The 25,073-nt window shown below is 36.2% G+C and overlaps 1 protein-coding gene across 1 annotated transcript in view; it reads right to left on the bottom strand.

Annotated features, from left to right (window-relative positions):
- USP34 (ubiquitin specific peptidase 34) overlaps positions 1–25,073 on the bottom strand; it is a 263,530-nt gene that overhangs the window by 181,609 nt on the left and 56,848 nt on the right. The window contains 3 exon segments of the mRNA XM_044918540.1: positions 4,959–5,108; positions 5,271–5,321; positions 10,694–11,114. Coding sequence (XP_044774475.1) covers positions 4,959–5,108; positions 5,271–5,321; positions 10,694–11,114 — 622 coding nt within the window.

Below are 25,073 nucleotides of genomic sequence, written 5' to 3'. Positions count from 1 at the left end.
AGGAGGAGGGGCGCCTGGGTGGCTCAGTTGGTTAAGCGACTGCCTTCGGCTCGGGTCATGATCCTGGAGTCCCGGGATCGAGTCCCGCATCGGGCTCCCTGCTCAGCAGGGAGTCTGCTTCTCCCTCTGACCCTCCCCCCTCTCATGCTCTCTCTCTATATCTCATTCTCTCTCTCAAATAAATAAATTAAAAAAAAAAGTCAAAAAAAAAATTGGTAAGGAGAAAATAAAATTTTCACTATTTGCAGATGACATGATACTATATATACAGTGCCCTAAAAACTCCACCAAAAGATTAGAAATGATAAATGAATCCAGTAAAATCAAAAATTACAAAATCAATGTACAGAAATCCACTGCATTTCTAAACGCTAATCATGAAGCAGCAGAAACAGAAATCAAGAAAACCAACCCCATTTACTACTGCACCAAAAGTAATAAAATACCTAGGAATACACTTAACCAAGGAGATGAAAGACCTACTATACTCTGAAAACTATAAAACACTAATGAAAGAAATTCAAGACAATGCAAAGAAACAGAAACCACACTCATGGGTTTGAAGAACAAATATTGTTAAAATGTCCGTACTACCCAAAGCAATCTACAAATTTAATGCAATCCCGATGCAAATACCAACTGCATTCATCATAGAACTAGAACAATCCTAAAATTTGTATGGAACCACAGAAGACCTCGAATAGCCAAAGCAATATTGAAAAAGAAAAACAAACCTGGAAGTAAAACAATTCCAGGTAATACAACTTCAAGTTATATTACAAACCAGTAGTAATCAAAACAGTAAGGTACTAGGGGCACCTGGGTGGCTCCGTCAGTTGAACATTCGCTTGGTTTCCACTCGGGTCATGATCTCGAGGTCGTGGAACTGGGCCCACGTCAGGCTCCGCGCTCAGCACAGAGCCTGCTTGGGATTCTCTATCTCCCTCTCCCTCTGCCCCTCCTCCCTCGCTCATGTGCTCTAAAATAAATAAATAAATAAAATCTTAAAAAAAAAAAAAAACAGTATGGTACAGACACAGAAACAGACACATAAATCAATGGAATAGAACAGAAAGCCCAGAAATAAACCCACAATTATACTGTCAATTAATCTTCCACAAAGAAGGAATGAAGATACAGTGGGGAAAAAGACAGTCTCTTCAACAAATGGTGTTGGGAAAACTGGACAGCTACATGCTGGACTACTTTCTTACACCATACACAAAAAATAAACTCAAAGTGGATTAAAGACCTAAATGTAAGACCTAAAACCATAAAAATCCGGGGCACCTGGGTGGATCAGATGGTTAAGCATCTGCCTTCAGGTCAGGTCATGATCTCAGGGTCCCAGGATCGAGCCCCGCATCGGGCTCCCTGCTTGGTGGGGAGCCTGCTTCTCCCTCTCCCTCGACTTGTTCCCCCTGCTTGTGCTCTCTTGCTCTCTCTGTCAAATAAATAAATAAAATCTTTAAAAATTAAATAAATAAAATAAATAAATAAGTAAAAATAAATAAATAAATAAAACCATAAAAATCCTAGAAGAGAGCACAGGCAGTAATTTCTCTGACATCAGCCAGAGCAACATTTTTCTAGATATATCTCCTGAGGCAAAGGAAACCAAAGCAAAAATAAACTATTGGGACTATATCAAAATAAAAAGTGTTTGCACAGCAAAGGAAACAATCAATAAAACTAAAAGGCAACCTACTGAATGGGAGAAGATACTTGCAAATGACATATCTGATAAAGGGTTAGTATCCAAAATATATAAAGAACTTATACAACACACATACACACAAAAAATAATACAACTAAAAATAAGAAGGTATGAACAGACGTTTCTCCAAAGAAGACATACAGATGGTGAAGAGACACATGAAAAGATGCTCAACATCACTTATCATCAGGAAAACAAATCAAAACTATAATGAGGTATCACCTCACACCTATCAAAATGGCTAAAATAAAAAAACACAAGAAACAACAATTGGTGGTAAGGATGCAACTGTTGGTAGGAATGCAAACTGGTGCAGCTACTACGGAAGACAGTATGGAGGTTCCTCAACAAATTAAAAATAGAACCACCCTAGGATCCAGTAATCACACTACTGGCTATTTACCCAAAAAATGAAAACACTAATTCAGAAGGATATATGCACCCCTATGTTTACTGCAGCATTATTTACAATAGTCAAACTATGGAAGCATCCCAAGTGCCCACTGACAAATGAATGGATAAAGAAGATGTAGAATGGAATATTATTCAGCCATAAAAAAGAATGAAAGTTTGCCATTTTCAATGACATGGATAGAGCTAGAGAGTATAATGCTAAGCTAAATAAATCAGAGAAGACAAATACCACACAATCTCACTCATATGTGGAATTTAAGAAACAGATGAGCAAAGGGGGGAAAAAAGAGACAAAACCAAAGACTCCTAATTATAGAGAACTGATGTTTATCAGAAGGATGGGGCATGGGAGGGATGAGGGTTATAGAGGATGGGGACTGAAAAGTACATTTATCATGATGAAATAAAATAAAATGGTAAAAAAATTATTATTGGGGGTGCCTGGCTGGCTCAGTCTGTACAGCATGAGACTCGTGATCTCAGGGTCATCAGTCTGAGCCCCACACTGGGCATGGAGTCTACTTCAGAAAAAAATAAATAAAAATAAAAATTGTTAAGAAAAAAAGACATATAATACATCTATACAGAAACACAGAAAATGAGAGAAATTTAAGAACATGTAAATAAAAACACATTTACCATATATATATATATGGAGACTCAATACTGCAGAGACGACCATTCTCCCCAAATTGATCTATAGATTCATGGCAACCCAAAATGTTTATATGTACAAATTAGGCATTGATTCCAAATAGAAAGATCCACAAGGACACAAAACACTCTTTAAAAATGACAGGGTATGGTGATGTAATGTACAGCATCGTGACTATAATTAACAATACTGTATTGCATATTTGAAAGTTGCTAAGAATACTCCTTAGAAGTTCTCATGACAAGAAAAAGAATTTTGTTAACTATCAATGGTGATGGATGTTAATTAGACTCACTGTGACAAACATTTTGCAATATATACTAATACTGATGTTACATTCTACACGTCGAACTAATATAACACTATATGTCAATTATACCTTAAAAAAAAAAAAAGAAGAAGAATGACAGGAAGGTAGAACTTGCTTTACCAGACAGCAAGTCTTGCTATAAAGCTCCAGAGATTAAGATGGTGTGCAAATAGCTAATCATTAAGTGAAGAGACAACGTTATATGCTAGAGATCCCAGACCCATGCATATAAGAAGACATCTAATTTATAACAAAAATGGTACTGGGAAATGAAGAAAGGACTGTCTTTGCTAAAGTGTTAGGACCAATGCTTGTCTTTAAGAAAAAGAAAATTAGGGGCTCCTAGGTGGCACAGTTGGTTAAGGGTCCAACTCTTGGTTTTGACTCAGGTCGTGATCTCACGGTCATGAGATCGAGCCCCACGTCAGGCTCCGTGTTCAGCACAGAGTATGCTTGAGATGCTCTGCCCCTCTCCCTCTGCCCCCGTGCTCATGCTCTCTCTAAAACAAATAAATCAATCTTAGAAAAGGGGGGGTGGTTAATCTTGATTCATCACTTACTCCATACACAAAAATCAGTTCCGACTGAGCTGTAATCAAAATGTGAAACAATAAAACTTTCAGGATATAGGTAAATAACTTCATGACCTTAGGATAAGAAAGACTTCTTCATCCACAAATGAAAACATAACCCTAACAAAAAACTTCTTTGATAAATTAAACCATTAAGATTAAGGAATAATAATCTCTCTTAACAGATACACAAGAAGGAAAAGCAAATCATAGTGTGGAAGAAGATACTAGCAATATGTGTATGCCAGACAAAAGATTTGCATATAAAACATGTAAGGAATCTGTACACATCTGAAAGGAAAAAGCAGACCATGCAATTTTTTGTAACAGGTAAAACACCTGAACAGGTACTTCTCATAAAAATAACCAAATGGTGAACATGCCTATGAAACACTGCTCAACTTCATTACAGTCAAATTAATTTTTTGGTTTCCCAATGCACATAAAAGTTGTGTTTATATTATACTATAATCTATTAAGTGTGAAGTAGCATGTCTAAAAATAATGTACAAACCTGAATTAAAATTCTTTATTAATGCTAACCATCACATGAGTTTTCAATGAGTTGTAATCACTGATCACCATGATATAAGAATAATGAAAAAGTTTGAAATGTTCCAAGAGTTACCAAAATGACACAGATCAAAGTGAGCAAATGCTGTTGGAAAAATGGCATCAATTGATGCTCGACACAGGTTGCCACAAACCATCATTTTGTAAAAATCTCAGTATCTGGGAAGCACAAAAAAACAAAGTATCTCTCTGCTTCCACATCTACTGTGCTTCACAGTAACTGACTTTCACAACATATAAAATCATTATCTTCTTTACAAATGGAGAAATATGTTATGAGGTCTTGTAATATAGAGAAAAGTCAGGCACACTGTAGTAGTACCCTAAGCTAAACATCTTTTTAAGTAACTAAAAATCTAAAAAGCCAGAATTTCCCAGTACAAAATCTCAGGCAAGGAAAATTAAAATCAAGGTAAGACTTTTGTAAACAGCTACCTATCTTATATTTTAAAGAGAAGTAGTAAATGGCTAAATTTACTTATTTAACTTAAATTCATTAACTTAGACAAATTAAAAAAAATTATAAAATTCCGTTTTTATTATAAGACCTTTTTAAAAAGGCTTCTGTACTAAATTTTTTCAAAATATAACCCAGGAAAAAAATTATTGTACATGCACCAAATTACTCAAAACCTGTCTTTTCTGGACATAAAATTCATGTTATTAAAATCCTAAACGTTATTCCCAAGATTAAAACCAATTCCAAACAATACTTACATTAGATACAACTGTAATAAATGCATGTGCTATAAGAAATGGCAATGTTTCAGGAGTTCCATATTCAAAGCAATCCTTCATGAGAGAAAGGCCATTTTTCCCACAAAACAAACATACATAACGAAGCAAATGCAATGGTACTTCTACATCCTGAGGGAAAAAAAATATTTTAAAACTCATCAGGAATAATTTTCATTTTATTACCAATATGGAAAAGATACTGATGAAACATAAAAATAAACTCAAAGACCTATATGAACAAAAGACCAAATTTTCCATAAACCTGAGAATAACTAAAACATAAATACTTACATTCATATCACAGAATGCCCCTAATATGTTGCTTTCTTGGGTTGAGATATCCTGATTTAAAAAAAAAAAAAGGAAACAATTAGGCTACCCTAAGAAATAATAATCTCTAAAAAAATACAATTTTCTGTGTCAACTATACCCAAGAAAATACAACACCTCTAAAGACTGAGTTTATAAAACCTGAAATAAGTTTTGTAACTGCTTCTCATCATGAATAACAGTACTCCTAACTGAAGCTAGTAATGGTTCAGTTCTAAAATGTATTTTAAGCCTTCTCTAAAGAAATCTTTCTATGTATTATATATTATTTTGCTTCTTTAAACAATAGTGTTTCCATAAAGAACTGGGATAATTGTTACAAAAATAGATTATAACTTAGTTAAGTGGTTTTAAAACTGTGCTCTGGAATTCCCCAGATGTATACTCACAAGTTCCACAATGTGCTTTGTATACATATGATTTAAACTACTTGAAAGCATACTCATCCATTGCCGGTGAGAAAAGAAACTGGTATGACCTTGTTGGAGGACAATTTGGCAGTATCTATCAACATTTAAAATGCACATTCCCTTTGACCCAGCAATTCATCTTTTGGTTATTTATCCCAACAACTAATAAAGGTAATGCTGGAAAATGTTTAATGATGCTCACTGAAATTATTTATAATATCTCAAAGTTAGAAACAAATACCCATCCATTGAATGGCTAATTAAACTGTAGCATAACCATCCAGTGTCTTATGGAGCTTTCAAAAATAAGGTGAAATGCCATGAGGGATCTTTTTGGGATGACTGAACAGTTCTAAAAATGGAATGTGGTAATGGTTATATAACTCTGTACATTCACTAAAAATAATTAAATTTATCTTATTTATTTATACTTTAAGCAATTGATTTTTATGGTTATCCCATATGTACAGGCATAGAAAGAGAGTATCTTATATTACATTTTAAAAATCAGGATTTATGAACACGATCTGATTTTCATTACTTTTTATATGTCCAGAAATAATGTGAACTAATTTCCTAACAATGGTTTTTTTGAGATGGAAAAAGAAGAGAGGTTCAAGGCTTAAGTCTGTATTTGTATATTCTGTATTTTTAGTCACACTGAAAATGTTACTTTTATAATCAGAAAGCTGGATGGATACTTTCACCTGAAAAATGTTAACTGCCAAAGAAACCTGTCATTCATTGCTGTTACATGCTTTATGTAAGTCCTATTGCTGAAATAAAGTTTGAAAACAAATGATGGAGAGCATCACATAAAACTCTCACATTTCCAAATAATCAAAAACTGTCCTAAGACAGGTCAAAACATTCGTTAAATCAAATGTACTAAACCTAAATCTATTCCTGAGCTTCTACTAGCAGGACCACAGTGAAAGCTTTAAATTATTCTCACCAAACCTTTTGACTTCAACAAGTCCAGAATGTAAGAACACCTGTGGTATTAAATACAGATTCATGAGCCAGGTGAACCATGCTGTGATATTAGAATGGAGTCAAAATTTCTAGTGCCCACAGCTAGAAAATGTCCTAACAAAATTCTATTCTGATGTGCAAAATGTTGCTCATGGACTTGGTTACATCTATTCTGACTACAGAGAAGAACTGTTTTACAATTTCTTGTTTCTACTCTGGATACATGAAGGAAGACATTATCCTAAGGTGTCATTAAAATCTCATTTTAAATAGTATATAGAGTTAACATAGATCTATAGGTAACAACAGTAGAAATAACACCAGGAAACCTTCCTAAAATCTTAATCAGCATCATTTTTGTTTCAAAAAGTTCTAATTTTAAATGATCCCTAGAAAGGCCTTAAGAAACCTATGTTTAGTTTTTACCTTTTCAGAAAACCTCACCTTATTTACTAAATAAGATCATGCCATTCTATTTCCAGAAGTAAAAAAGAAATCTGCCTATTACTTTAAAAGAGAAAATAAATAAATGAGTAACCAGAAAGTAATTCTGCATCTATTTAAACAAATGCTGCTCCATGATCAAACTATGAAAAACTGAAAGGCAGTGGATTAGGAATACAATTTTTACTTAAAAAGAAGTCATCTGTATGGGAATTAGACAGTAGTGATGGTGGCACAACCGTGGGAATATACTACAACTTACTAAATTGTACACATTAAAAGGGTGAATTTAAAATATTTTTTTAATTTAATAAACGGTAAATAAAAACAGTGGAAAGGGGCAAGAGACAACCAAACTAGATGCAGAATTTGGAATATAATGTATTTAGTCTACCTAATCATATTACACACACATTTAACAAGCGCAATGGTTTCTCTTCTTTCTATAATTATTATACTCATTTCCCTTAGAATAAAAACTTAAAATACTAGGGCAATACATCATAGAATTACACATTATGATTCAAGATTAAGAAAAGAATGCAACAGCTCCTTGCCCCCAAAGTAAGGTTTAACCTGAATTAATACTTATTTCTAATTATATCTTTTAAAATATTATCAATTTTGATAGAAAGAAAGAAGGATACAGACAGGAAGGGATGGGGAGAAGGAGAGGCTCTGAGTTCCTATCTTACTCCTGGCAATGGATACAACAGCTACAGAGATTAGTTTGAAGTGACTGAGAAGCAGTATAGCAGAATGAACTGAATTCTAAACAACTCCCTCAGCAATATGCTGTGCAAACCTGACCAGAACTTCTAACCTGTGTAAGCCAGTTCCCTCTTGGGGCACCTGGCTGGCTTAGTCAGAGGAGCACGCGACTCTTGATCTTGGGGTCATTAGTTCAAGCCCCACATTGGGTATAGATTATTTAAATAAGTAAATAAACTTTAAAAAAGAAAAAAAAAAGCCAGTTCCCTCTTATATAAAATAAGATGGTTGACTAGGTTCTAAAGTGACAGCTATCTACATACTATCACATAAGTACTGAATCATCTTTTAAAGAGTCTTAGCCAGGGACGCCTGGGTGGCTCAGTCGGTTAAGCGTCTGCCTTCAGCTTGGGTCATGATCCCAGAGTCCTGGGATCAAGTCCCACATGGGGCTCCTTGCTTAGCGGGAGCCTGCTTCTCCCTCTGCCTGCTGCTCCTCCCCCCTGCTTGTGCTGTCTGACAAATAAAATAAAAATCTTTTAAAAAAATAAATAAATAGTCTTAGCCAATTTGTGCCCCTTTAGAAGGAGTCAAAATCAAATTAAAATCAAAGTTAAATAGGACTGTTACCATTTAACCACATGGCCACTAGGATAGAAACTATAAATTTTTCAAGTACTTGTAACAGATCATTGCTGACTTATTAGAAACCTGGGAAACAGCTATATTATGAACAGAGTATTACAGAAACACAAATTCTGTATAAGGAGAGAATTCTGTGTAACTCCAGATTACATTATATCTAAGGTCATTTTTTATTAGAATTTTACCTCAAATATATTACATTATATCTAAGGTTGTTTTTTATTAGAATTTTACCTCAAAGACCTCATGAAACTACTGCTTTCAACCAAGCAGTCAAATGGAATGATCCTCAAGAACAGTAAAAATGAGGAACTTTATTTCAAAAGAGAAAGTAAGGCAGTGTGACTATGCTTACATTTGGAGATTATTTTTTTCTAATGATTAAAAAAAATGGCAAAGTGGTAAGCAAACTGATTTTAGGAAGAAAACAGGGCGCCTGGGTGGCTCAGTTGGTTAAGCGACTGCCTTCGGCTCAGGTCATGATCCTGGAGTCCCTGGATCGAGTCCCGCATCGGGCTCCCTGCTCGGCAGGGAGTCTGCTTCTCCCTCTCCCACTCCCCCTGCTTGTGTTCCCTCTCTCGCTGTGTCTTTCTCTGTCAAATAAATAAATAAAATCTTTAAAAAAAAAAAAAAAAAGGAAGAAAACAGATTTGGTATTGCAATGGTTCTATTGTTAAGAGATTTTTAACTGGAAAAATTTAATTTTATTAAGAAACTTTGCATGACTAACATAACATAATAAAAGAAAAGAAAAGAAAAGTTCGCATGAATTTCACGTATCTGGATCCCTAACCAAACTATTTTCAGCATATTTCAATTATCAATTTAAGGCATTAAAAACACTATTCACATGGTGTTCTTAAGATTAAATTTTGCTGGCTTGTACAAACAGATCCTATTTGTTGAAAAAGGATTCTGAGCTGATATTTTTTTAGGATGTTTACTAAATAGCTTATGTCATGTAAGATTCATTAAAAGATTCTCCAAGGAAAAATAATAGACCAAGAACTGTAGAAGGTAGAGCACAATCTGATTTAAAATATTCTTATGTAGAATTCCAGTAGGGGAAATACCTACCTCCTGGGCTGTTTTTAAGTGGTCTCAATTCAATGTGAAAGCATTTTAGTAAAAGACTATTTTTTTTTCAAGATGAAGAAAGAAGTCAGTATGAAGGTTATAGAACAAATAAGCCAGAGAAAACAGGCAGACTTTTTTTAAAAGCATGTGGTAGATATGTTAAAGTTTGAAATGAAATGTTACCTCTCCTACCATACAGAGATTGTACTTCATACCCCTTTGAATCTGGGCTGCCCTTGTTAATGGTTTCAACCAAGAGAATGTGGCAGGATTTATACTGTGTCGTTTCAGAGGCTGGACCTTAAGAGGTCTTACAGCTTACACATTCATTCAGCCATATGGAGAAAATCCAACCAAGCCTTAGACAATACCCAGCACCAACTGTCAGACATGTGACACCATGTTGGACCTTCAAAGTCTTGCAACTTTCAAAGTAAATACAATTGCCATAAAACCAACAGAAGAATTGCCCGGACAACTCAGAGAATCATAAGAAATAATAAATCTCTGTTATTTCATATATATGCCACTTATATAATACCTTATCTTGTAACTGTCTCAACTGCCACAATGTGTACAAAGCAATGCCATTATCTAGATAAACCTAAAGTGGGTTTCTAAACTCTTGGAAAAGTTGTAAAATCATCACTAATGGAATGAATCAAGCATCTTGATTTATAAAAGACAGTACTATCATTTAAAACTATTAATTAAGGAATATTTGTTAAGTTTTCTTAATGAAAGGAATTCCAAATTCTGTTACAGTGTTTCTGAGAATGAAATTCGAAATTCCACATGCTTCTTTTTCCTCAATTACTACTCTTTGAAAGTGTCACAGTAAGTAGAGCATAGATGTATATATCGGCAAAATGTTTAGATCGCGGAGAGTTTAATTTTTACGAGTTCAATGTATAGATCTTTCCCTAATAGGACTGTGTTAAGCAAGTGTTCAACCCAAGTTGCTGCAGAAATGGTCTAGAGAAAACTGGAATACTTTTCCTAACCATTGTGATTTTTATAAATTTTCCATCAACAATAACTCATATTTATTCTTAAGTGAGAAACTGTCAACATAACTATAACTTGGTGTTACTTAACATTCACAATATTATGTTTACATACCTCTATAGTAGGATGAGTATTATGCTTGTAAGCAGTATATAAAGGAAACTGAATTTGAAAAATTTTTGCCACACACAGTAAAAGTTTTTCCTTCTCATCTGTACTCCATAAACTAAAAGGATCACAACTCTTTGAAGATTCCTCTTCAGTCAGATTACAAATTCTTGTAGGGTTTGATTTTTTTTCTATTGATTTTTGTCTTTCTGTACTTCCTTCTTTACACTCTCTTTCTATACTCAGTGGTTCTTCCACTTGATTAGTCTCATCTTGCCACGTGGAATCTATGTTAATAGTAGTACAATGTTTACAAAGCTGGTCCCGGAGTACTTGAACTTGGGCAATCACTAAGTTAATAAGTGCACACACTACTTGGTTAAAAATCTCCAAATGCTTATATTCCTTGAAGCAGCATAGACATTGCCTATAAGAGAAAGAAAGTTTTTCAGTAATTAATGCTTTCTAGAGAGACAACCATTATGTATTTTAAGTAATATAAAAAGTAAAACTAAGCAAATACCAAAGTACTTCCCCCCCACCCCCACCCAATTTTTACCTCCTCCCTTCCTGACAGGGTAGCACAACAGTAATTTATAAAGATGGCATCCCACCAAAAACTGGGACTTTGGGTAGTAAAAAGTCACCATATTAGGTTGACAATTATAGTCTTCAATTTTATGTGTGTATTTATCTGCCCTTCTACACAAATAATTATTTAAAAACAGGAATTGTGGCAAATATCTTTGCTTCTCTAAGTACTGAGTACTAAATATATGTTTAGCAAATATCAGGAAACTGGCTAAAATAAAAACCTTATTAGTAAAGCTAATTGTTTATTTTACACAAAGGGATTTGTAGTTGACTAATAAAAAAGCTGTATTTTAACATTAATAATTTGCTTGAAGGGAGGGCGTCTGGGTGGCTCCACTGGTTGGGCGGCTGGCTCTTGATATCGGCTCAGGTCATGGTCTCAGGGTCCTGGGATCGAGCCCTGCATCTGGCTCCATGCTCAGCAGGGAGTCTACTTCAGGATTCTCTCTCTCCTTCTGCCCCCTCCCTGCTTGTTTGCACTCTCTCTCTAAAGTAAATAAATCTGGGGCACCCGGGTGGCTCAGTCATTAAGCGTCTGCCTTCAGTTCGGGTCATGATCCCAGGGTCCTGGGATCAAGCCCCGCATCAGGCTCCCTGCTCGGCGGGAAGCCTGCATCTCCCTCTCCCACTCCCCCTGCTTGTGTTCCCTCTCTCACTGTCTCTCTCTCTCTCTGTCAAATAAATAATCTTAAAGAAAAAAGTAAATAAATCCTAAAAATAATAATAATAATTTGCTTGAAGGCTAACTTGGGAAGGACATCCCTACACTATTTGGCTGATCAAGAGCATTTAGGAATAACACATACACTCAATACCCTTCAATGTGTGCATACGTGTGTATGTATGTATGTGTGTATGTGTGTATATATATAAATATATATATATATAAATAAATACAGTAAGAGTCAGTAATTATTACACACAAACTTAGTTCTCTGACACATGTTCAGTTAGCATAATGCCTGGCAATACTGTGAATAATTAAAGAGTCCAGTAAATCAAATAAATGATACTCAAGTTCCAGATTATAAGAATAACTACATACAGGGGTGCCTGCGTGGCTCAGCTGGTTCAATGTCTGCCTTCAGCTCAGGTCATGATCTTGGGGTCCTGGGATCAAGCCCCACAGTTGGCTCCCTGCTCAGTGGGGAGCCTGGTTCTCCCTCCCCATCTACTCCTCCACCCCTCTCCCCGACTTGTGCTCTTGCACACATGCTCACTCTCTCAAATAAAAAAAATCTTTAAAAAAAAAAAAAAAAAGAGTAACTGTAGCCAATGATGGATGAGAGTAAAACTATTACTTACAATTTGCATACTGAGTTATATTATCAAATCATCTATATTGTAATCCAAATAGAGCACCAACTCCCTAAATGACCATGTAGACGTAATTTCATTTCTCCAAGTGTGGCAGATTTAAAGTATAGCCACAAATTCTTTAATATTCTTCCCTTTAGAAAGGGAAGCCCAATTTTCCTCCCCTTGAATGTGGAACAGACTTAATGACTAACATCTAATGAATGGAATGTGGCTGAAATGACTGTGTGACATCTGAAACTAGGTCATAAGAGACACTGCCACTCAGCCTTGCTCTCTTCTAGATCACTCGCTCTGAGGGAAGCCAGTTATCATGTTGTAAAATAATCAAGGAGCTCATGTTGTGTAGTCCACAGGAGAAAAAACTGAGTGCTGGTCCCACTAACAACAAGCACCAACCTGCCAGCCAAGTTAAGTGAACCAACTTGGAAGTAGACCCTCCAAGCCCCACATAAGGCTTGGGATGACTGTAACCTGGCTAACAACTTGAATGCAACCTCCTGAAAAATCCAGGCCAGAACCAACCAGCAAAAACCACTCCCAAATTCCTACACCTAAAAACTCTGAGGATAATGTTCATTGTTGTTTTAAGATACTACTTTTTGAGTAATATATTACACAGAAATAGATAAATAATACATCAGGCCCATCTTCTCGGTGGCAAAATGAAAGGGATTTTACCTCTAAGATCTCCACTTTTTAAATTCTGTATTACCACAATTTCTACAAGAAGAAAAATTAACATACTACTCCTGAAATTTTTCTTACAGTTTTTTTTTTTTTAAAGATTTTATTTATTTATTTGACAGAGAGAGGCACAGCAAGAGAGGAAACACAAGCAGGGGGAGTGGGAGAGGGAGAAGCAGGCTTCCAGGCGAGCAGAGAGCCTGATGAGGGGCTCGATCCCAGAACCCTGGGATCATGACCTGAGCCGAAGGCAGACACTTAACGACTGAGCCACCCAGGCGCTCCCAAACAGTTTTTCTTAAGGTTCAAGAAAATCCAAGTTCAAAGTGAAGGACTATACATTTGAATATCTTTTTTTTAAAGGTTTTATTTATTTATTTGAGAGAGAGAGAGAAAAGGAGAGTATGGGACAGCACAAGCGGTGGAGAGGGAAAAGCCCATCGAGCAGGGAGCCTGATGCGGGGCTTGATCCCAGGAATGTGGCTGGGATCATGACCTGAGCCAAAGGTAGCCACTTAACTGACTGAACCACCCAGGAGCCCCTTGAATATCTTTCTCTAGTAAAAAAGGAATCTTAAATTCCTTCCCCAAAATACCTTGAAGTCAGATTTGGATTAGGAAAGTCAAAGAGCCAAATTTACTTTAAAAATTCACTGGCAGAAAAAAAAATTCACTGGCAGGCACTGGGGGCATTTAATGGACTAGGAAACACTAATCTTAAAAAGACAAAAATCATAGGGGTGGCTCAGTCAGTAAAGCATCTGCCTTCTGCTCAGGTCATGATCCCAGGGTCCTGGGATCAAGTCCCGCATCGGGCTTCTTGCTCCGTGGGGAGCCTGCTTCTCCCTCCCTCTCTCTCTGCCTGCCACTCCCCGTGCCTGTGCTTTCTCTGTGTCAAGTAAATAAAATCTTAAAAAAAAAAAAGACAAAAGTTATACATTCAGAAATTAACACAGAACTGAATCTAGGTCCTTACAAATACACAAATTCAAGAAGAGCTGATAGTCTAAGTGAAGATACACAAATACACATATACACATATCTTTAAATACTTACTTAAGTTATACACTTTATTATATGACAATCCATTCTGAAAAGTTTAGGTATTTGAATTCTCAATACAGCACTTCTCTCTATATCCCTACCCATACTGCAGGAGGAGAAAGTGTTTTTAAATAAATAAACATCACTTTCAGTTAAGTCCAGCTTGATTTTACACTTAACGTTTATTTCTGGTCTATTTAAAAACCCACTACAAATACCCTAAAAGAAAAAAAGATCTTTAACTCCATTACGAAAGAGAAAATCGAAGAACAGATAACAAACAGCAACAAATTTTGGATGATAGAAAAGGGAGGAAGAGGGGAGCCTGGGTGGCTCAGTCGCTGAGCTTCTGCCTTCGGCTCGGGTCATGATCCAGGGTCCTGGGATCGAGCCCCACATCGGGTTCCCTGCTCCGCGGGAAGCCTGCTTCTCCCTCTCCCACTCCCCCTGCTTGTGTTCCCTCTCTCGCTGTGTCTCTGTCAAATAAATAAATAAAATCTTAAAAAAAAAAAAAAAAAGAAAGAAAAGGGAGGAATAATAAGTGACTCAGAGCAAACGAAATAAACTTGGAAGGGGCTACAGAAGGATTTATCAACAAAATTGTCCACCCTACAGAACACTGAAAAGGCTCGGGAATAAAGAGCATCAGATACATCTAAATGAAGAGAGGAAGCATAGGCAGAAAATAGGACTAAATGAAAGGTACAGTTAAAACCTGCAGATTCCAAACCCAGACAGCCATGATACTATTCCTACTTGACCCAGGGAAACAAGAAGTTTTTCTGTACATAAAATGAAGAAGATAAACCCAGGAACACCAGATGCTAAAGAAGTCAGGGATAATACAAGAAACAGAAAAGAAAATTAAGAAATGACTGAATGATGAACCTCCCCAACTAACCTTCCTTGCCCATCAACCAGACTAAGATAACTCAAGGCCAATGACTTCAAGATATTTCTCTTAGAGAATATTAATACCTAAGAGAAAAGCCCATTTACCCCTGGTAATGAAGCTTGCTCATCACTTTACCATCCTACAGTGTAGACCAACATCTGAGATACCCCACCCACACACAACTTCCAATCCATCTTTCAGTGCCCATCTCTTTTTTTTTTTTTTAAAAGATTTTATTTATTTATTTGACAGAGAGAGACACAGCGAGAGAGGGAACACAAGCAGGGGGAGTGGGAGAGGGAGAAGCAGGCCTCCCGCGGAGCAGGGAGCCCGATGCGGGGCTCGATGCCAGGATCCTGGGATCATGACCTGAGCCGAAGGCAGACGCTTAACAACTGAGCCACCCAGGCGCCCCCAGTGCCCATCTCTTAACCATGAAAATCCTTAACCAGTAAGACTTGAAAGAAAAGCTGCATCGTCAAAGGCAGATCAAAACGAATGGTAAAAAGAAATTCAGAGAAAGTAGATAAAATGCAGGAAGAAAAGGTTTTAATCAATTTATATTCTCAGAGACAAAAAAGATACTGGACTACTGAAACAAGAATAGAATACCATTAAAAAAATGCATTCAAACTACAAAATACAGCCCTTCAATGTGTACAAATATACATTACATAGCTTTTGCATATATTATCAGTCACAAGTTCATAGCAGTTTGATGGTCGGAAGAACATACAACTCTTGATCTCAGGGTGGGAAGGTTCGAGCTCCACATGGAGTGTAGAGATTATTTGAATAAATAAAAATAAATAATAAAAAATAAAAGTATACCAATTTGTAAAATTCAACAGAAGATCTACAAGGTAAAGGTGAAAAATGTCCTAGAAAGTAGAACAGATAAAAAAGACAATGGGGAGAAAAAGAAAAGTATACCATCAATCAAGGAGATATAGTATTTGACAAATAATACTTCTAAGAAGACAGAGCAGAAAACATTGAAGTGAGGAAATGATGAAATAAAAAATTTCAGAACTGAAAAGCCCACCAAAACATCTATCATGAAATTACTGAAGTTGGGGGATGGAATAAACATTCTAAAAGCTTTCACAGAGAGTGGAAAGACTGCCAAGGAAAAGCTCAGGAATAAAAATAGTTAATACTTCTCCAATGCAATATTGGGGAGCGGCTGGCTGGCTCACTCAGTCTGCACAGCATGCAACTCCTGATCTCAGGGTTATAAGTTCAAGCCCCACGGTGGGCATAGAGCTTACTTAAAAAATAATAATAATGATAAAAATAAGGGGCGCCTGGGTGGTACAGCAGGTTAAGCATCCAACTCTTGATTTTAGCTCAGGACATGATCTCAGAGTCGAAAGATCAAGCCCTCAGGACATGATCTCAGAGTCGAAAGATCCAGGCCCACAACAGCCCTATGCTCAGCAGGGAGTCTGCTTCAGATTCTCTCTCCCTCTCCCTGAGGGAGCTCATGCACTCTCTCTCTAAAATAAAAAATAGGGACGCCTGGGTGGCTCAGTCGGTTAAGCGTCTGCCTTCGGCTCAGGTCGTGATCCCAGGGTCCTGGGATCGAGTCCCTCATCGGGCTCCCTGCTCCGCGGGGAACCTGCTTCTCCCTCTGCCTCTGTCTCTCTCTCATGAATAAATAAATAAAATCTTTAAAAAAATAAAATAAATAAAATAAATAAATCTTAAAATAATAAATAGATAAATACTTAAAAATTTCAAAGCAATATTGGAAGGTAGAACACAATGGAGCAATACTTTTTAAATTTCTGAAAGAAAATCATTCTCTACCTAGAATTCTGTATCCAAAAGTGTTCAATAAGATTAAGGGTAGAATAGAAACTTTTAGGCCTGAAAGGTCTTAAAAAAACATTTGTCTCCCATGCACCCTTTCTCAGAAAAGATGTCATTCTGACAAAACAAAAATAGTAAACAAATAAAGATGTCAACACGGAATCCAGGAACCTAGAGATCCAAAACAACAGAAAAGCAAAAGAAATTTCAAGGGTGATCTGAAGAGAAGATAGCTATTTAGTAAACCTAATGAGAAACCAACAAGTGGAATAGGAAGATAAAGGCCAAAGGAGATTCAGGAGAGGGGAAAGGGAAGAAAATAACAGATCACATAATGATGCATAAAAATGTAAAAACTAGTACTAAGAAGGGTTGAAGAGTTTGGAAAGAATTGGTGATTCACAACCTGAAAATTATTTAATAACAAGCCAGTAAACTCTAGGAAACAAAAAGATAGCAAAAGATAAACAAGAATTTATTTCTTGTAAAATATAAAATGAGCCATAGAAACTCTTCTGGCTCACTGCTGACCAGAATTGTTATTTTTAGAATTACCCTGAAAGAATAGGGAAGTTTCACAAATGTAATCTTTATATATCAGAAAAGAAAGTTCATAGAGTTTACTTAAAATTGATGCATGAAGTAACAGCAGTATAATAACACTATTTCAGAATACAGAGGTTATTATCAAAGCCAACATATGAAAGAGTTGAAAGCAAAAAGGGAGTTGAGGAGATAGGGGACAATGAACTTTATTACAGGCCTTTTTCTGTTTACTTTTTAAACTCTGTACATATTACATCTATTTATATACTAATCTCAGACATACCCTTCCACTATCTATGCTTATCCTATTTTTTCCTTAGTCCTACCCCTATTATTACCAGCCTGATAAGACTTTCTTACCCAAGTAGAGTTACATGCTGCTTGAGTGGAGAATGCTTACATTTAAGAATATGCTAGTAGGTTTAGAGAGAACATACCTCATCATAATAAAGGCCTTAATATGAAAACCCACAGCCAACATACTCAATGGTGAAAAACTGAGAACTTTTCCCCTAAAGTCAGGATCAAGATAAGGACGTCCACTCTCACCACTTTCATTCAACATAGTAGAAGTCCTAGCCACAACAGTCAGATAAGAAAAGGGGGGGTGAGGGGGGAAAGTATTGAAATTGGTAAGGAGGAAATAAAATTTTCACTATTTGCAGATGACATACTATATATACAGTACCCTAAAGACTCCATGAAAAACACCAGAACTGAAGAATGAATTCAGTAAAATCATAAGACACAAAATCAATGTACAGAAATCCACTGCATTTCTTTACAATAATGAAGTAGCAGAAAGAGAAATTAAGAACAATCTCATTTACAATTGCACCAAAAAATAATAAAATACCTAGGAATACACTTAGCCCAGAAAGTGAAAGACTTAATAGTCTGAAAACTATAAAACACTGATGAAAGAAATTCAAGACAACACAAAGAAATGTAAAGACATTCCATGCTCATGGGTTCAAAGAACAAATGTTGTTAAAATGTCCATACTACCCCCAAAGCAATCTACAGATTTAATGCAATCCCTATCCAAATGCCAACACCATTTTTCACAGAACTAGAACAATCCTAAAATTTGTATGGAACCCCAGAAGATCCTGACTAGACAAAGCAATCTTTTTTTTTTTTTAATTTAAAGATTTTTATTTATTTATTTGACAGAGAGAGAGACAGCGAGAGAGGGAACACAAGCAGGGGGAGTGGGAGAGAGAGAAGCAGGCTTCCCGCGGAGCAGGGAGCCCGATGTGGGGCTCGATCCCAGGATCCTGGGATCATGACCTGAGCCGAAGGCAGACGCTTAATGACTGAGCCACCCAGGCGCCCCTAGACAAAGCAATCTTGAAAAAGAAAAACATATCTAGAGGTATCACAATTCTAGACTTCAAGTTGTTTTACAAAGCAGTAGTAATCAAAACAGTAAAGTACTAGCACAAAAACAAACACATAAGTCAATGGAATAGAACAGAAAGCCCAGAAATAAACCCATGATTACATGGCCAATTAATCTTCCACAAAGAAGGAATGAAGAAGGAAAAAGTCTTTTCAACAAATGGTGCTGGAAAACTGGAAAGCAGCATGCAAAAGAATGATACTGGACCACTTTCTTACACCATACACAAAATAAACTCAAAACAGATTAAAGACCTAAATGTGAGACCTGAAACTATAAAAATCCTAGGAATACACTTAACCAAGGAGATGAAAGACCTATACTCTGAAAACTACAAAACGCTGATGAAAGAAATTCAAGACAATGCAAAGAAACAGAAAAGACATTCCACGCTCATGGGTTTAAAGAACAAATATTGTTAAAATGTCCATACTACCCAGAGCAATCTACAGATTTAATGAAATCCCGATGCAACTTTTTTTTTTAAAGATTTATTTATTTATTTATTAGAGAGAGAGAGAGAGCATGAGAGGGGGGAAGGGCAGAGGGAGAAGCAGACTCCCCGCCGAGCAAGGAGCACGATGTGGGACTCGATCCCGGGACTCCAGGATCATGACCTGAGCCAAAGGCAGTTGCTTAACCAACTGAGCCACCCAGGCGCCCCGATGCAAATACCAACAGCATTTTTCACAGAACTAGAACAAACAATCCATCCTAAAATTTGTATGGAACCACAGAAGACCTCGAATAGCCAAAGCAATCTTGAAAACTGGACAGCTGCATGCAAAACAATGAAACTGGACTACTTTCCTACACCATACACAAAAATAAACTCAAAGTGGATTAAAGACCTAAATATAAGACCTGAAACCATAAAAATCCTAGAAGAGAGCACAGGCAGTAATTTCTCTGACATCAGCCATAGCAACATTTTTCTAGATGTATCTTCTGAGGCAAAGGAAACCAAAGCATAAATAAATTATTGGGACTACATCAAAATAAAAAGTCTCTGCACAGCAAGGGAAACCACCAACAAAACTAAAAAAGGCAACCTACCGAATGGGAGAAGATGCTTGCAAATGACATATCTGATAAAGGGTTAGGATCCAAAATATATAAAGAACTTATACAATTCAACACACATACACAAAAAAATAATCCAATTAGGGGCTCCTGGGTGGCTCGGTCGGTTAAGGGTCATGATCCCAGTGTCCTGGGATCAAGCCCCACGTCGGGCTCCCTGCTCGGCGGGGAATCTGCTTCTCCCTCTCCCTCTGCCTCTCCCCCGGCTCATGCCCTCTCTCTCTCTCTCTCTCTGTATCTCTGTGTCTCAAATGAATACATAAAAAATCTTAAAAAAAAAAATCCAATTAAAAATGTGCAGAAGATATGAACAGACATTTCTCCATAGAAGACATACAGATGGCCAACACATGAAAAGATGCTCAACATCACTCATCATCGAGGAAATGCAAATCAAAACCACAATGAGCTATCACTTCACACCTATCAGAATGGCCAAAATCAAAAACACAAGAAACAACAATTGTTGGTGAGAATGTGGGAAAAAAAGAAACCCTCTTGCACTGTTGGTGGGAACAGAAATTGGCGAAGCCACTGTGGAAAACCATTACGGAGGTTCCTGAACAAATTAAAAATAGAACTACCCTATGATACAGTAATCGCATTACTGGGTATTTACCCTAAGAATACAAAAATATGAATTCGAAAGGATATATGCACCCCTATATTTATTGAAGCATTATTTACAACAGCCAAGCTATGGAATCAGCCCAAGTGTACACTATTACATGAATGGATAAAGAAGATGTACCATATTTTTATATATACAGACACAAAAGGATATTACTCAGCCATAAGAAAAAGGATCAAGATGGAGCTAGAGGGTACTACGCTAAGGGAAATATGTCAGTCAGAAAAAGACAAATATGGGACGCCTGGGTGGCTCAGTCAGTTAAGTATCTGCTTTCAGCTCAGGTCATGATCCCAGGGTCCTGGGATCGAGTCCCGCATCGGGCTCCTTGCTCGGTGGGGAGCCTGCTTCTCCCTCTACCTGCTCTGCCTGCCACTCCCCCGCTTGTGCTCTGACAAATAAATAAATAAAATCTTTAAAAAAAAATTTAAAGAAAAAGACAAGTACAGTATGATTTCACTCATATGTAGAATTTAAGAAACAAAACAGATGAACACAGCGGAAGAGAAGGAAAAATAAAGTAAGATGAAAGTAGAGAGGGAGGCAAACCATAAGAGATGCTCAACTCTAGGAAACACAGTGAGGATTGCTGGAGGGGAGGAAGATCAGGGTAAGGGGTAATTGGGTGATGGGCATCAAGGAAGACACTGGATATAATGAGCACTGGGTGTCACATGCAACCAATGAATCACTAAATTCCACCCTGGTAACTAACAATGCAGTACGTGTTAATTAAACTGAATTTAAATAAAGAATAAAAAAAATGAAACTTGCCATTTGTAAGCACATGGATGGATCCAGAGAGTATAATGCTAAGTGAAATAAGTCAGTAAGAGAAAGACTAATACCATATGATCTCACTCATATGTGGAATTTAAGAAGCAAAAGGAACAAAAATGGAGGAAAAAAAAAGAAAACCAAAAAACATTCTTAACTATAAAGAACTGATGGTTATCATAGGGGACGTGGGTGGAGGGATGGATGAAATAGGTGAAGGGATTAAGAGTGTACTCATCTTAATGAGCACTAATATATAGAAATGTTGAATTACTATACTGTACACCTGAAATTAATTTAATACTGTATATTAACCATACTGAAATTAAATAAAAATTGAAAACAATTTAAAAAAAGAACTTATGATAAAATTTCTAAATGCCTAGCATAAAATACATAGCTTCAATTAATAAAAAAAGAATTTTAACTCAACATTCATGAGGAATCTACATGCCAAAATTAAATTATTTTTTAACGTTGATTCCATCTAACAACACATATTCCAATGGATCTAACATTTTCCCTGGCCTGGTACTGTGGAACACTTGAAAGAACTGTTAATGCACAGTATCTAACCTTAGCAAAGTTTTTATTTATGAACTAATTCATGAAAAGCACTACTTTAAAGAGTGGTCAATATCAATACCCCACTGAATTTATCAACATCCCCAAATTTCTTTTTTTTTTAAAGATTTTATTTATTTATTTGAGAGAGAGACTGAGATAGAGAGAGCATGAGCAGGGGAGGGTCAGAGGGAGAAGCAGACTCCCTGCTGAGCAGGGAGCCCGATGTGGGACTCGATCCCAGGACTCCAGGATCATGACCTGAGCCGAAGGCAGTCGCTTAACCAACTGAGCCACCCAGGAGCCCCGACATCCCCAAATTTCTTAATGCCAAAATAAAAGGCAGAGCCTTAGAGTGTATAGAACATAATCTATTTGAAAGCAACAGCTACTAAAACTGGTCAGAAAGTTTACTGAGGCACCTGGCTGTCTCAGTCAATGAAGTATGTTATTCTTTTGATATTGGGATCATGAGTTCAAGTCCCACACTGGATGTAGAGTTTACTTAAAAAAAGATGTTTCCAAAACAATGAAAAAACAAAAGCAATAGCCTTGAACATTTATCAACCAGAAATGACAGGTATGAAAGATATAATTTTTAGCCTGAAAATACAAAAAGCTGACAGAAACTCACCCTTGCTGTCACCCAGAATTCTTTTAGAAGACTAATCATGAAATAAAATTTAAAAGTATGAATAAAATTTAAAAATTTTATTCATACTTGGTATGGAAGGTGGAATTTATAACACAGAAATTTAAGCCTGTTTTGTCATAAGTTTTAACGAGTCCAAAAAAAAAAGCAACATTATTCAATGCTTTTATCATCCATGTTACTTTCAGACCTTCATATGCTCTTTTATTAACTTGCATTCTTCAATTTATTCTCTTAATCTTCTCTCTCCACTTTGAATTAGTTTTCCTCCCATTCCAGTCCCAATTGCAATATTAATAAAATAAATGATAATCCTTTAAACAAACATATATAACATTCCTGATCTTACAGAAAAAGGAATGGAAGCTGTATGACTGTTACGCAGCAATTAAAAATGACATCTGATGACATGAAGAGATTAATTATACTTGACTGTGTATGAAAAATCAGATTATAAAACATAAATGTAGTAAAAGACCACATTTTTCCAAAATTTTAAACTGTATGATTCACAAGCTCATAGCAAGGCTATACAAAAAAAATTACCAGTTGTTACTCTGGATGGTAGCATTTTTTTTGTTTTTTTTTTAAACTTTGATTCTCTTTATTTTCTTGAAGATTTTTATAATGAGTGCATACTTAAATAGGAGGCAAATAATATATTAATATAGTGTAATGCTTAAAAAATTAAATTCTTATCAATATACTATTTTTTAGTGAATATGTTCCTTTACCTATCTTCTAGTCAATATATCAGAATAATGATTCTTGACCACTGATAACCTAATGAAAATTATTAACACTTTTCTCCCAGAAAACCTTTAAGAACATTTTGTATGAAATGTCATGGGTTCATCAGTGTACTAAGATACATTTATGGACTTCCATGGTCATGGGACCCCAAGTTAACAATCCCTTTTAAAGATTAACCATGCCTTATTAGTTGCTATTTATCACCTACAAGAACTACCATCTTAATCTAGGCAACAGTATTTTCTGATGCCCAAGAAAGAAACGGGAGGTCAGAGACATGAGGGGGAAGGGAGAACAGACCAAAAAAAAAAAAATTTTTTTTTTTAAGATTTTTGTTTATTTATTTGACAGAGAGAGAGAGAGAAGGAGAGCACAATCGGAGAGAGACAGGCAGAAGGAGAGGGAGAAGCAGACTCCCCGAGGAACAGGGAGCCTGATGCGGGACTTGATCCCAGGACCCTGTGATTACGACCTGAGCCAAAGGCAGACACTTAACCAACTGAGCCACCCAGGCACCCATAGACAAAAATTTTTTTATCACAAAACACTGATCCACCTGGATATTTTATTGTCACTTGTCTTGTCTTCAGCATGAACAATGAAGAGTGTAACATTCTACTTTTGGGCACTTTTTTACTACCAGCTAAAAACTGCTCATACTTACTGACGTGAATAAAATGATAAAGGTTACAAATTGTTTTTTATTTATTTATTTATTTTTAGTTCAGTTTTTCACACTTTAGTTTACATAACCTTCAACATGTATATCATTTTCTAAAATAAATTTTAACAATTTTAATTAAAACAGGTGTTTATTAAGATCTTCTGTCAGGTACTGTGCTAAGCACTTGGTCTCTTCACAAACTAAAATAGTAGTAACATTATTATTCTCATTTCACAAATGAAGTAAGAACTTACAAGCTAACTAGTTTGTCCTAATCATCTAATAAACAGGTAATGAAGCAGGACTCAAAGCCACATTAATCTGGCTCGACAGCCACACTCTTAACCACTATACTCTACAGCAACAGTAGATAAAAGAGGATCTCTGTAGTTTGGGGACAAACATTCTGACATTCTAATGAAACCTACAAATTATGCCTAAAACTGTACACATCAATATTTACTTTGTAATTTCATTCCCATCCAGGTTAAAAATTCCTGATACAAGGATTAAGAGTATGTATCAATGATAAAAGAGGACTAGGAATGGGAACATGTAACCCGAACCCAGCACCACCAATAACTAGGGGGTGAGATGTTAAAAAAATTGCATCATTTCTCTGGATTTCATTTTATTTAGTGGCATAACATGTTGCTATCTAGCTGCAGTTACAATAAATAAATCCAAAATTATTACTCAAATGCAACATTTCTCAACAAATCCTTTGGATACTGATGTTAATTTTAAATCATTAACGATAGTATTATGAAATATACAATCACCTACTCTACCCATAATGAAAAGAACAGAGGAACAGCAACCGTTCCTAAACTTAGCTAAAAGTAATTCAGCTGGTTGAGACTCAGAAAAGAGATGCCAATAATAATGGCATGTAAAAAAATCTACAATCTTGGGGCGCCTGGGTGGCTCAGTTGGTTAAGCGACTGCCTTCGGCTCAG

This window comes from Neomonachus schauinslandi, chromosome 10 (assembly GCF_002201575.2).
Source record: "Neomonachus schauinslandi chromosome 10, ASM220157v2, whole genome shotgun sequence".
NCBI lineage: Eukaryota > Metazoa > Chordata > Mammalia > Carnivora > Phocidae > Neomonachus > Neomonachus schauinslandi.
The sequence above is the reverse complement of the archived record's forward strand: the minus strand, read 5'-3'. Positions and strand labels throughout refer to the sequence as shown.